The sequence below is a fragment of the Myripristis murdjan genome, chromosome 15 (genome assembly GCF_902150065.1).
Source record: "Myripristis murdjan chromosome 15, fMyrMur1.1, whole genome shotgun sequence".
In the NCBI taxonomy this organism is placed as follows: Eukaryota; Metazoa; Chordata; class Actinopteri; order Holocentriformes; family Holocentridae; genus Myripristis; species Myripristis murdjan.
In genome coordinates this window covers 8,162,603-8,177,106 of record NC_043994.1, presented here as the reverse complement: position 1 = coordinate 8,177,106, position 14,504 = coordinate 8,162,603, and the positions used below count along the sequence as shown (strand labels likewise).

Here is a 14,504-nt window from a genome sequence, read left to right as displayed (position 1 = left end):
AGCAATACTTGTTTAGTACCTGTAAATACACTGGAATAGCAACCACTATTCAGAGGTTTTGAATACATAGCTCTTGAACAAACTCTCCAATCCTTATGAGACGTTTGTCCTAAAAAGCTAGTAGGTTTGTACGCTCTGAATCTGTATCAGAGAAACCAGTGGCCGTGTTCTGTATGCTGGCATGTATAGTTGCATCCATGTAAATTTCAACATCATGCCTCATCATGCCATCGCAGGCGTCGGGGGAAATAACCAGCTTGGCAGCTTGGCCATCTGTGGCAGTCCAGCCCCCAGTGAGCATTTTAACAGCAGTATCTCTATTGGTCTCAGTAGCACCACTGTTTGGCAAACCTAGAACTCTATATAACAGAGTCTGGCTTTTCCACCAGTTTGAGAGCTTCATGCATGCCAGCCGCTGACAGCTTCCGATTGATGTTCCTGTAGCGGCACCGCAGCAGGTTACTGTAGGTGGTCCTCAGATCCCGATTGAAAAACGCATAGATAAATGGGTTAATGAGGGAGTTAGCGTACCCAAGCCACAACAGAGTTCTTTCTAACCAGAGGGGGACACAGCTGCACTCCACACCACACACAAATGGCCTGGCAGTGGACACCAAGAAGAAAGGCAACCAGCAGAAGCTGAAGGCACCGACCACTATGCCGAGAGTGGCGGCTGCCTTCTGCTCCCGTTTGAAGATGGATTGGTTTTTCCTCCTCCTGCGCTGATGGTGCTCACCAGTTTTCAGCAAACGGGAGACGCGTGTGCTGCACTCCTCTTCCACCTCACGATGAAGCTTCAGCGCTGCTGACACGCAGTCCAAGCTCTCCTCTTCTTCCTCTGCTTCCTCTTCCTCTTCTTCCACCTCCATCCCATCTCCACTTGCTCTTTCTGCGGCTCCTCCTGGCTGCTGGGCCTCCTGCCCTCCTCTTCCTCCTCCTGCTACACGTGGAGCAGCCCCTGCCCCCTCCTCCCCTTCTCTGGGGAATCCAGTGATGGTGTGCTTGGCTGCGCTGAGTTTGGCTGCTCGGTAGATCCTGTAGTACATGATCAACATTACTGACATGGGGATATAGAATGCCACGGCCGTAGAATAGACGGTGTAGCCAAAATCCTGACTGATGAGGCAGACTCTGCCATCGTTGACGTTCTGTGCCCAGCCAAACAGAGGGGGGAGGGTGATGGAAGCAGAGAGGAGCCACACCGACAAGATCATCTTGGCCATGCAGCAGCCATTTTGACGGACAGGATAAGTCAGTGGGTTGGTGATGCCCAAGTACCTACAGAGAAAGATACATGTGCCAAAATGAAAGATTTTGTTAGCAGGCTAACAAAATCAGCCCAGTTTAATTAAGACCCTCCGTATTGTTTCTAATACTGTCCCATTAGATTTTAAATTTACTTTTGGCACCGTTTAAGAAAATTTGCAGAAAATAGTTGTCTTACATTACTGACCCAAATGGGTCAAAACTGACCCCTATGCATTTCCAATGGAATTTTATGAGAGCATTTGCTCCTGTTTAAAGTACATAGCCTTTTTTTTTTTTTTCCTTTGGACCATATTTCAAACGTCAGCAGTATCACCACTTATGAAGATGATTTTTCACAGTATATGGCATTTTTCAAAACAGTTAGCTAACATTATTATAGGTTTTGTGGATGTTTTGTACACAGGACAACAAGAGAGAGATGCTTAGGCTACTTTGACATTTGTTTTAGATTTTCGCAAGGCCACTGACCTGCAGCCTAAGATCATAATTAGTTTGGAAGCCCATACGATGGGATATCTACTAGTTAAATACACTTTAAAATGTGCCACACAGACAACCGCATTTCAATTATAAATCATTCTTGTGCACATCAAATATTTCTTTTATATAGTTTAGCAAAAAGGATGGAAATAATCATCTTACTTGATTGAAAAGGACATTGTGTCTAATATCGGTCATTTTTGACCCAGGCATGAAAGAGTGTAAGTTCCAATCTGTTATGCATCTAAGGGTTAGTTAAATATCATCAGTTATTTTCTTTCCTAATTAAGCCCTCGAAACCAGTGAAGCTTCCTCCTCACCATCATCAATTTACCCTTGAGCAAGGAGCTTAATCCCCAACTGCGGTTAGGGCAGCTCCCAGATGGCATTGTGTGGAAAAAAGCAGGTGTCCACAGCAGACCTTTCTCTGTTAAATACAGGCAATAAATGTGGGTAAAATGACCTATGCAGCAAATAGTTATGCTCATGCTCAGCAAAATTTCACTGGATAAACTGAAGGTAAAAAAACAAAGATATTCCACCCAAGTCATAAAAGCACTTGGAGTTGACAGCGTGACCATAGTTAAAAATAAGTTTTAGCAGCTTCAGGATTCCTCTTCAGTCTGTTAACTCAGTCTAAGTTCGCTAAGCATGCACAGCGAAATCATTTTATTACCCTGACTGTGACCAGAGGTAGAGCTCAGATTTTGGTGATGTGTCATGTAAGGTCACATTTAGAGTAACATACAGCACAACGGAGCATAAAGCACAACTGGAACAATGAAGAGTAGGGCAGGGCCTGGTGGCAAGGTGACTGGGTGGTTGGAGAACCTTAGCCGAAAGGTCTCAGGTTCGATCCCCGTATCAGCCAGTGCGTGTGTCCTTGTCGAAGGGTCATTGAGCAAGACCCCCCTCTCAAACACACACACACACACACACACACACACACACACCAGCCCCCTCCTTGATCCCCTGCGCTCTGACCTCACTGCTGAAAATCCCATGTTCCATGCGTCTTAGTGGGATGACCGACGGTCAGTGAAGGACGTTAGGTGGCTGGTATTTTGTTTTTTTTTTTCATTCTTTATTTTTGTTTCTTTTGGTGTAAAATGTGTTAGAATTATGTTTTAAGATGCAGTATATTCACAATATTTCTTATTTATTTATTTATTTATTTATTTTACAAAGGATACACAAAAAGATGAGCAACGATACTATATTGCGTATTGTGGCGGTAAAAGTTCTCTTAGAGATATGAATTAAAAATGCCTCAAATACTGTATGTTGTAATTATGAAGGTATCCGTTTCATACTGTGGGCCGTTTATGCCAAATTACAGATGTGCAAATACTTTGATAAAATGCTGACATAAAAGCAAAACTTTCTAATGAATATCATTTATCTGAATATGTATTTTTTTGTTTTTTGTTTTGTTTTGTTTTTTAAATAATGATGAATCGCGTTCAGATAGCTTTACTATTTATGATTTTCATTTTCCCAGTATACTGCGTTTGGGAATGAAACCCTTCACTTTAATGCGTAAAATCTCCAACCCGGTAAGTAGAAGTTTGTCTGGACACTCACCTGTCAATGCTGATTACGCACAGTGTCATAATAGACGCTGTGCAGCACATCACATCCATGGCGATAAAAACATTACAGAAAAACTGGCCGAAAATCCACTGACCGCCGATCAGGTCCGTGATACTGACGAACGGCATCACGGCCAGAGCCACGGACAGGTCTGCCACCGCCAGTGACACTATCAAGTAGTTGGACGGCTGGCGCAGTTTCTTGACGAAACACACGGAGATGACCACCAGTAAGTTCCCGCAGATGGTGGACAGTGTGAGCATGGTGAGGACCCCGCCGATCAGGACTTTCTCCACCCTGCCGTAGCTCAGGATCTGCTCGCCGCACCGGGTCCCGTTCGTCTCCATGACCAGCGGCTGACTGGAGGTGGATGGAGAAGTTGTCGCTGCCGCTGCTGCAGCAGCCTCTGCGGCGTCCTGCGCAATCTTCAGCAGCCGGGGCGCAAGAGCCTCCGAGATCATCATGTTGGTGGAGCCCCCGGGATCTCCGCCACCGGCTCTCTCCTCTATCATGAACGACCTCATGTTTCCACCGCCGAACGTTCCGTTAGTCGCTCCCACAACAACCATTCTGCTGCCTCCGGTTCCTTTTTATCCATGGGCTTGGAGACCCGTCCGGTGGAGACATTGACGCACAGATGTGCCTCTGTTGGTGTGAAAAAATGATGAATCCCTGCACAATCCTCTATTAGCGTGAACTACTCTGACATGCGCTCCTTCCCTTCCTAAAGGCTGAGCACGTTCATTCTTCTATTTTAGAGACATATTCGTCATTACGCACGTGGCGCGCCGCAGGCATATTCCCAAAATACCTGACCTATAAAATACAATTTTATTTTCTCTTTTCTGTGGCCACACTTGGTTATCATCCCACACCTCTGCCTGATGTGCAGCCGTGATGAGATGTAACCGCAGTGTGCGCATATATCAGAAAAGTTGACGCGTGACGTCAAAAGGCATATTGCATAGCCTTAGCTGTTTAATATTTAGAATTTGAGTGAGCTTCGTATGCTGAAAGTAAAATGTTCTAGGCCTGTTCGGAGTTCGTTGAAGGCCGGTGCAGTGAAAATGTTTCGGCCGTGTCGGTGTCTGGATAGAAAATTGTATCCAAGGATGGCCGCCGTGCGTAATTGCGCAGAGTGAACAAATGCTGTCAACTCCAAAAATCTTTCTACATTCACTGTTTTATAATGCGTGCCCCCCTCAAGGCACGCGCGCGCGCGCGCGCGCGCACACACACACACACACACACACACACAAAGACAGCGAAAGAGATGGAGGGTGGCGGAAAAAAGATGACTGAAAGTATGGGCTGTCGCAGGATAAAGAAAATTATTACCACTGTACAAATAACCTGTCTCAGGATAAACTGAATTGTATATATCTGTCATATTCATATGGAGCTAATTAGGCTGTAGCTACGGTTTTCCAATGTCAGCTTTAATCACAATGTTTTAAAGAGGGGGTAAAGAGTTTCGCAAAGTCGTTGTATACCTTAATTGATGAGGACACTTTTATTATCAGCGGTCGATCTTTCTTACATAATCAAGGTGAGGAAGCTGCACTCCAGGTTTGCCTCAGTTTTCCGTCTAACATTTTGCTGTTTGCAGTCGGAAGCATCAATTTTTTACTGTTAAAACAAAGAAAGCAATTGTCCTTCCTCCAATTTAAAAAAAAAAAAAGTTTCTGTAACTTCCAGTGGCTTTTGCAGCCTAAACAACTCTTGAATGTTTTTCATCATTTTCTAATCTGAGAACAGTTACTCTGTTAAATCAGTACGTGGTTCTGATACAGATGCCTTGGGTAGTGTTTGGTGGTATCGCCACCAAATGGTCGTAACCCTTCACTGCATAGTGTAGCTGGGTCATGCGGGGCCCAGAAGGTTTTGTGCTTGTACATACTGTTCTTTTGCATATTTTGTGTTTTCGGCTGAAAAAAATACAGTTGACGATTAGTTGTAAAGTATGTACATTTTTATACCTGCACCAATTCAACAGAGGAGACTGAGGAAAGTTATGCTGGAAACAAAAGGGCTCATTTTAGAGTAGAGATTCTCTCACTAGGGTTCAGGGACTTCCAAATGTCCTTGAATGGGTGTCAGAGGGTCATTGGCAAAAGCAAGAATAACATAGTTTATTTTCACAGTAATCTGATTCACAAGAAATTGTTGCACAAATAGAATGTTTAAGACTAATCTAATTGTAGGTCTCCGTCTCAGCACTTTATTGCAGAATATTCTAATTTACTCTACAGTTCAGCGCTAAATAAACAACAGCAGAAATCGTCCCATATAAAATGAAAACCTTGAAAAAGTATAGATTCAACCATTTAGGGACAATTTATCTCCCTGACCAGGACTGGATCATAGAACCATGGAATCCTCGGGCAGCAACTTCATGTGGGCCCCCCTACACCAGTCTCATGCTGAATGAAATGAAAATATGTATACAAGCAAACCCAAACATGTATGGTACATTAATCAGTAACTCAAAAAACAAAACAAAACAAAACAAACAAACAAACAAAAAAAACTTTAAAGAAATTAAAATTATGGGACCCTTTCTCCCTGTTCCCTTTTCCTAATGAATGGAAATAGAAGAATTCAAATTATGAAGTAGACCCTCACTGACTACTCTTTGATAAAATTTTAAATTTCCTCCTAAATAGCAATTCTATTTTCTATACATTTTCACACAAATATTTCCCCTCCAGTATAAATGAAATAATGCTTGGTGATTTGAACAATTTTAGAACAGCTGTAGAACAGTTCTTAGCCTATATCTGAGCAGACACCTGTGTCTGTGAGGAGACAATTCTTTAATATTTTTGCTTTTATTTTTCCCATTTGGTGTCAAGATCTCCATTATGTTGTAGCAGTACAGATAGATAGGCCCATGTATTGGTAGAATGCCATAACGATTAAAAGACTGAACAGATGATGAGACAGACTGTGTCTTGGCCACCTGAAATAACAAAGACTATTTGTCTGTGTCTGTTTAATGTGTCAACTCAGCAGTCAAGATTCATATATGAAATACCACCATATAACCAGACGATGAACAACTGGGGCCTTTGGCGATTAGAGGTCCCTGGCAGGCTGTGCTCCATGTGGGCACTGTGTCTGGTCACTGACTTAAAGTCAGAATTTACTTAAGGTAAAATTTTACTTTGGTAGATTGTGGGATTATACAAGATGTCCTGGTACCCATTTTTGGGGGAAATTAAACATTTCTCTTCTTGTTTCCTATGTGATTTAGAAAGTACATCTGGCAGGTAGCACTCACAGGAAACTTCCATGTAGTAGCCTTGTGCCAGGAAGAAACAACCTGATGGTACTTTCACAAATTATTGTAATTGTACAGAGAGAAATGAATGGAACATATATACTGGCATAATCAGATTTTTTACATTTGCTTTTGAGCTAATAATGTTATTTTAGGACCTGTCTAGCTATGCTATGGAAGAGAATGAAGAGACAGAAATCCAGTATTGTGGATTAACAGCCCAGGGGAGCACAGAGCAAGTACTGAGGAGATTTCACCACCATGTGGACTCACATCATGTCTACGTAACTATACAACCCACCACTCTACCAATGTTTAATTTCGCTATAAAGTTAGGGTTATGATTGGGTGAGGGCTTATGCAAGAGTCTTTTAGCAAATGGGCAACAAAGCCTTTTGTCTTCTGCGATCTTTTCCTACACTTTCTGAAAGTCTGCAGACTTGAGAGCTGGCCATGGTGCTGAAGGTAAAAGCCAGCAACAGGCCAACTTGGAGGAAGCCAAAGGTCTGCAGTAAAAGTAACTGGCTCTGTTTCACTGCCACTCATTCCTCTCTCTCTCTCTCTCTCTCTCTAACTCTCTCTCTCTCTCTGAGATTCTGTCTCCCCTTCTCCATTTCTTTGTGTGTGTCTCTGTAAAAGTACATTGATTAATTTCAGCTAACATAAGCCTTTGTTTCGTTGGTTAAGTTCCCCACTGAGTCCTCCCTTAAACTGAAAATGGACAGGCCTATTATTTGTTCTCGCATCTTATACTTGTCAAAACTCAACTTTGATTGATTATGAAGGGAACAGTAGCCTTAAGGCAACTACTCCTGTAATATACTACTGAAAAAAACTTGCTATTTTTTGGTGTGGTTTGATTTGGTTTGATTATGCAGAAAATGTGAAAACATTTCATCTTCCCTTCTCTTTTCTCCAATTCAATTCATCTCAAACTTTTACTGTTCATATATCATAAAATATTGTTTGAAGACAGGATTTAAGAATATACATCCTAAGAACACATAATTAAAAACACAAATCACCAACATACATCATACAAATGTCAGCTAATAAGAGCAAACAGGGTATTAATATGTCAAATTATTGCAAAATACAGAATTTTGCACAGCTGCAAGAGGCTGCATATTTTTTTTTTTTTTTTTTTGTGCTAATCTACTTGCCTTGGGGATGAATGTGCCCCTGGTTCTCTTATTGTCAAATTTAGGCATTTATTCTAGACATCTTCTCACAAGACTCAACCTATATCTGTAATGATCACTGATGGATTCAAGTGAAGAGATGAGGACTGGACTCAAAGATCAGGTAAGTGAAAAATGTTAATTAGTTATTGACTCAGGGAGACAACAAAAACCAGTAGTTCAGAATGGCTGTGGCAGAACACAAATGTCCACTGCCAAAAAAACATGGCAGCTAAGACCAAAAACAAGGCACAGAGGTAGTTTTCTAACTGCAAAAAAGTGTGAAAAAAAAAAATGGAGAAACAGAGTTAAATACCCATCAACTAGTTCACACCTCAGCATCACATGAGATGTTAATAGGAACATAACACTCCTAATGTGCAACTTCTAATAGTGGCTGATCTGTGGCAGCCAAGCTCTTCAGCACCACGGAGAGCGTCCGTGGAGGGATGGAGCAGTGCCAGCCTGGGTCATCATGTCTCCACTTTTGGCCGAGGTAACGGAACATACATGTTTCCAGAGGCAAAGCAGTAGGACAGGGATGTTCTGCAGCTTAACTGATTTTCCAAAAATCAAATAACACATGCAAAGGAGTTTCTCAGAACAGCACTGAAATGCTCTTCTGCAGACACAGTCTGGACCAGAGCTCTTCAAAACTTTGAGCTGTTGGAATAACTGTCTGCAGACAGTTGAAGACTATCTCAGTTGAAGCTATTGCCTCCTGTAAGAAATTCATTAATTTCATAATTCAAGTAATGATGGCTAAATAGTAAGTTTAAAAAAGAACCTATTCAGCTAATTGGCAAGCTGTGTGTCAGAGATTAAAAAAAAAAAAAAAAAAAAAAAGGCCACCCACCCTGCCACAGAGTTCATATCTGTCATCCCTCTGCATGCAGATGTCAGTTTGTTTTTGGCGAGCAGAGCATGTATCTTCTTGTAAGACTTTTTTTCATAGACTAGATTTTATGTAATAACCTTGTAATAACGGTTTCTGACCTCCCATGTGTGGTTCTTGCCTTGCTTGTATTTTTTAGACATGTGTCCTTAATGGTTTTCCTGCACCATCCTCCCACGCCTTATACCTTAAAGGGTTTTCAGTGATCCAGAAAACTTTCTTTTCCAGAAATACAGTAAAACTGCGCAGGTGATTTTTTTTTGTGATTATTTTTGTGATATTGGTGCACATAAATGCATATTTATGTTTTGAGCTGAAAAAACAATAGGAAAAAATGTGCAGGCATGTTTGGGTGGTTGCAGCAGGATGTTTTGTATTACCTGCCATAGGGTGGATATTCGTATGTAACTTGGAGCCCACACTCAGTCTGGTTAATGAGTTGCTCTGTTCTGACTGAAGCTTACATTACATGCCATTACATACACCAACTGGAAGGACATGTTGGTCTACTTACAGTTTTATGTGATTTTCTTTAATCTCAGAAGAAAAAGTAATCGCTGCCTAGACCATTTTAGAGTTGCTTTTTTATTATTTATTTTGGAAGCTTTACTTTGAATTCTATTACTTTGTATGAATTGCCTCGCAAGCCGGATCAAATGGTCTTCAGGGCTGCATATGGCATGGAAAATGAATAAAAAGCAAACCTAACATGAGAAATAAATGTAAAAGAGGAAACACGTGTATTTAAATGATAAGGCTTTTTTTATTGTCAGATTTTACTTTGCCTTCATGGTTTAATTCTTTCTTTAGAAACTAGATCTGCATGGTAACCCTGCACCAGAAAGAAATTACCTGATTTACTTTTACTTTATTGTACTTTTACAAATAATTAATGAAATCAGGATATTTCAACACCTTGTAAACACAGAGGTGTACAACCCAACACTCACAAAGTTGTATGAAATCCTCTCTGGTAGTGTAGTGCATGAAAAGGGATTTTTTTTTTACTTTTAGCCCCACGCCTGTTCTATCCGCTGTTTCAAAACAAACACGCTTGGGAAGGGACAGTAACATGACAGTGGAAGAACAGGAACATGACAGTTAACAGAGCACAACAATGTCAGAAACAGGTGAAGCCACGGGAAACACGATGAGATGGAGGTGTCCTTCCAGTGCAAAGGTCCACAGAAGCTTCAGTGGTGCCCACATCCAGCTGCCAGGTAGAAACACTGCACCTGTGTCCGAGAAAGAGGACAGGAACATAGACACACTCATGCTACGCAGAACTCACACACTTAGCCACATATACACTCCAGACAGATGGGACTTAAACACACTGTTAAGTATTGTAGTGTGTGAGCCTCTCCCTCTGATTTTGCCTCACCTTGTAATCACCCTGATTGAGAACGGGTGACACTCATTCACTTCCTAAGTAGTATCAGCTCCCTGATTACCCTTGGTACAGAACTATCTCAAGAGGGCTGTTTGGTCATTGTGACTTATGGCTCTATATTATTATTATATTATTATTACTAAGGCAGGGGTCACCAACACGGTGCCCGCCAGGTCGCCCGTAGGGAATACGTGAGTTGCCCGCAGGCCTATTAAAAAAATGGCACTAGTTACCAATGAGCTCCATCTAAAATTTTATTTAATTGTGTTTCTATTCTTTTTTAATCACACTTGCAATTTAGATTTGAAAATGAACATTTAATAAAAAAAAAATAATAAAATAAAAATATTTAATTTACATAAACTCTTAGTCGGGTTCAAAGATCAGTGTGCGCATGACAAACGTCAGAGTTGAGAGGAGTGAGAGGGCGCTGCGATGATGACTGGCTGAACGTAAAGGTGGTTTTTACACCGTAGAAAATGGCAGAAAAAAGAAAGAAAACTTATCATTTTCACAGTGAGTGGGAGGAAGAGTTCTTTTTTACTACAGTGAAAGAAAACTGTGTGTGTCTCATTTGCGGGGCGAAAGTGGTTACGGCAAAGTGGTACAATGTGGAGAGACACTTCAGTACGTGCCACAAAAGCTACCATACTGACTGCCTGCCAGGCAGCGCACTACGGGCGGAGAGGTCCTGCGAGTTAAAGGCAGCTTTGACCAAACAGCAGTCTTTTTTTTTTTACCAGAAAAACTTCCAAAAAACAACTGAAGCTTCATTTAGAGCTGCACATTTTTTGATAAAGAAGAAGGCGTTTTCAGACGGGGAGGTTTTCAAAGAAGCAGTGATGCTAATTGCTAACACTGTGTTTGAAGACAAGAAGAATGGATATCCACTCTCTCCGATGTCCAACTGGGGGCAAGTACAATGGTGAGAAGAGTTTCGGCTATGTCCGGGAACTTGACCGAGCAGCTGGACTGGGACCTGGCGAGGTGCAAGTGGTTTAGCATCCAGTGCAAAGAGTCCATAGACAACAGCAGTACAGCACAACTGATGGTCTTCATCCAGATGGTGTTTGATGATTTCTCTACCAAAGAAGAACTCCTGACACTACTGCCCCTAAAGACAACTACAAGGGGAGTTGACATCTATACCGCAGTGAAGAGGTTTTTTGCCGACAAAAAGATACCTTTGGAAAAGCTGGTATCGGTGACTATAGTCAGGGTCAATTTTCAAAAAAAGTTAAATGAAAAGGCAAATCATGTTAATTTTTGGCATACAACGTTTTTGGGGGTTTTGAAGGGTGCTGAAATCAAATCTTCTGTATGCCAGGCTCAAAAATGTCCCATAATGCCTCAAAATGGAGAAATCCAAAATGACCACCGCTGCAAGGTCGAAATCTAATTAATCACTTATCGTTTTGACTGTACAAGGTAAATACCTGAATGTAATGCGCTTTTATAGGTTTTCACATATGGGGAATTCAATGCCATGCTCAGATCTAAGATCAAGACTACAGAAAATGCTTGAAATCAATGTACATGGTTAAAATTTTTGTCTTGCATAATGAATAATTCATGAACAAAAAAGGACCATGAAACAGGTTGATGGTATTCTGAAGAATTTACTTGAAATATGTTTAGGAACAAGGTTGATTACAATATTTTAACTATTTATTTACTTATTTATTTGAATTTTAACTATTTTTTTTTACTAATGTACATTTTTTACATCCATGGTGTGGAGAGGTAGGCCAGACATGCACATGTAGGCTATGTTTATTCCCAATCCTCCTCCTCCTCCTCCTCCTCTCCAGTGTTCTGGCAGGAGTTGCCAAGTTTTCTGCAGCTGCATGATTCCGTACATTGCATGCCACTTTTCCTACAACTGCAGCGTTGGCTGTGACACCTCTTGAGGCAACCACAGGAGATGATCTCCTTGCAAGCTTTAGGAATGGGTGGCAGAGATGCGGCACTAACTGGTCATCCAAATTCATCCATCCCATTTCGGTCACTTGAGGGAGATCAGGGTTTGACATGTGAGCTTGATTCCAGACAGTGGCTTGGTAATGAGCATGCATGATGTGGAATTTTACTGCATCAGAGGTTGGTGGTAGAGTCTCTTGTGAATGACCCATACAGAACAACTTGACTCTTGATTTATCAGCGTCAACCTCAGGCACACCATAGATCTTACAGATGAACGCCTCAGTTGACCTCAGTATGTCTTCTGTTATAGGGCCCTTCCCAAGGCCAAGATCAGTATGATGATTGAGGAACACCTGCCAGGCTGTATTCTTACTGTGACCACTGAACTGAGACACACTATCACAACCAGTGACAGCATGGAAAGCAAGTAAAGTTTGTAACTGATCAGCAGAAAGCAACTTATGAATCTCATGCACTGGCAAATACTTTGGAGCCTTTGAGGTGCCAGCCTTCGTATAGAGATATTCACATTGCATTTTCTCATAGTGCGCCAGAAGCAGAAGGAATACATCTGTATCTCATGCTGACACAACAATTGTTTCCATGTGAGCATGTATGCAGTGTAAAATCAGACGTGTGTCAGCTTCCTCATGGTCAGCCTGTAGAGAAGAGATTGTGAGAGTGGGATCTGATGGCATTACAGTGGTTGCCTCCACAAACCCCCCAGACAGTACAATCACAGGTTCTCTTTTTGAGCTGTGTTTGATGAGATGGTTTGAGAGGAAAAGAGCAAGATCCGCTTTGTTGTCCTCAAGTGCCATGAAGTTGGACCAATCTGTTGGTAAAGCCACTGACTCATTTTTAATTTTACGACGTATCAGTTGGTGGCGCTGTTTTTGTTTAATCCTTGTACCTGCTTTTATTGATTGTTTTTGGTACCTGTCAAAGACTACATCAACTCTCTGAAACTTCACTCCCATCTTGTGCGCTGTGTTGGAAAACATGCGGGTATATTCACCAAAAGTTGTTAGGTCTGGTGGTTTTCCAAGTGCCATCAAAAGTGCTTGGCCATCAATGAGCTGGCAGCTGAGTTTAGCCAGGGTGATATCTGCGGGGGTTTGGTCTTGTGTTGTAAGAATGTTGACCATCATAGATTTGTTGGTGGAATGGAGACAGCCATTAGTTGTAGCCAAAGACAGTGGAATGGGCATTACAGTGGAGTTCATGCTGGAGGATGTTTTCCAGGTTGATCTTGTGCCCTGCTCTATAGACTGTTATGAGCCTTTGTAGAATGCTCCTGTCCACTTTGATAGTATTTTGTTTGCCCTTGGAAAGTTGCACAACTTCATGCAGTGAAGCAAATGTCTTAGCTTTATTCTTCCTAATGGGTAACCTTCACTGACATGCATGTCACTGTTTGGTGGCTCACACAAACGTTTTTCCACAAACTCTTTGAGTTGTTGTTGTCCAAGCTGTTCTGCATTAAGCAGAGATTCCTGAATTTAAGGTGTGACCATGTCTTTGTTGATTATGTTCTTCAATGTGTCACCATCATCTTGAAATACACCTTGCTCTTTCAATGGCACAGCTACTCTGTTTTCATCAGATTAATCTTTTTCCATTCTACTTTTCGTGCACTCATTGTGTGTATATTCATCGTCATTCTCTGTGGTCAAACTCAGCAATGCTGTTGTCTGAGAGGCAATGACTGTTCTCAGATTATAGGACAGAGTCCATCTACTGAGTGCAGATGCTATTCTGGTAAAGCGTACCAGGCCTCCACCTTTTTTCCCTGTGGCGTTTAACCATTCCGTGCTTTGGTCTGCTGACACCTGATTGAAGCGTCTATCAGTGTGTTTAACAACAAAGTTCCCTTTCTGGAACTCAAGGAGGATTTCTGGTGGAAGAGCTGACATCTCAGCCAGGTATACTGTACCCCATCTGGCATAGTTGATGTGATACCTGAAGAAAAATGGAAGCATTCGCTTGAAAGCATACAGATGGAGTGGTGGAGTGGTCCTACGCTTAAACTTGATGATGCAACTCCGATGGTATCTTCCATCTGCAGCTGTCAGGTTATTGACACAGGCTAAACGAACTCTTAGGAACTGGTCGTAGTTTGCTGCTTTTAGTATTCTGCTGCTGACTTTCATTTCTTGAATGAGATGAAGTGTTTCTTTCAGATCTTGTTGACAAAAGATACATTTTCCCCAATCCATTGAAGGTAATTTGCTTCGTAAAATCATATTTTGAGTATTGACACTTGATGCAGACAAACTTTTGCCATCCTCTTTAAATCCTGTTTTCTTTAACCTTTCCAATTTATCTTTACTCATGTAATTTGATTGACAGTCTTTGTGCCATGCAAACTGAGGAACATCCCCTTGAAATACTTCAGTGAGACGATCAGTTGCTTCTCTGAAATTGTCATTATGTAATTTTGCCTGTAGTTGTCTAATAGTATCAACTGACTGGAGGCCATCTTTG

General features: G+C 41.6%; 1 protein-coding gene across 1 annotated transcript; it reads right to left on the bottom strand.

Moving 5' to 3' along the window:
* Positions 1-359: 359 nt before the first annotated feature.
* On the bottom strand, positions 360-3,911 carry LOC115372891 (5-hydroxytryptamine receptor 7-like). Its single transcript, XM_030071051.1, has 2 exons — positions 3,334-3,911; positions 360-1,278 (listed from the first exon to the last, which is right to left on the bottom strand). Exons 1-2 carry the CDS (start codon positions 3,909-3,911, stop codon positions 360-362), a joined length of 1,497 nt encoding a protein of 498 aa, XP_029926911.1.
* Positions 3,912-14,504: the final 10,593 nt, after the last annotated feature.

Coding starts and splice junctions, on each gene's coding strand:
- LOC115372891 (XM_030071051.1), bottom strand. CDS start 3,911: ATGGTTGTTGTGGGAGCGACTAACGGAACGTTCGGCGGTGGAAACATG. Junction 1,279..3,333: donor TGCGTAATCAGCATTGACAG/GTGAGTGTCCAG, acceptor CTTTCTCTGTAG/GTACTTGGGCATCACCAACC.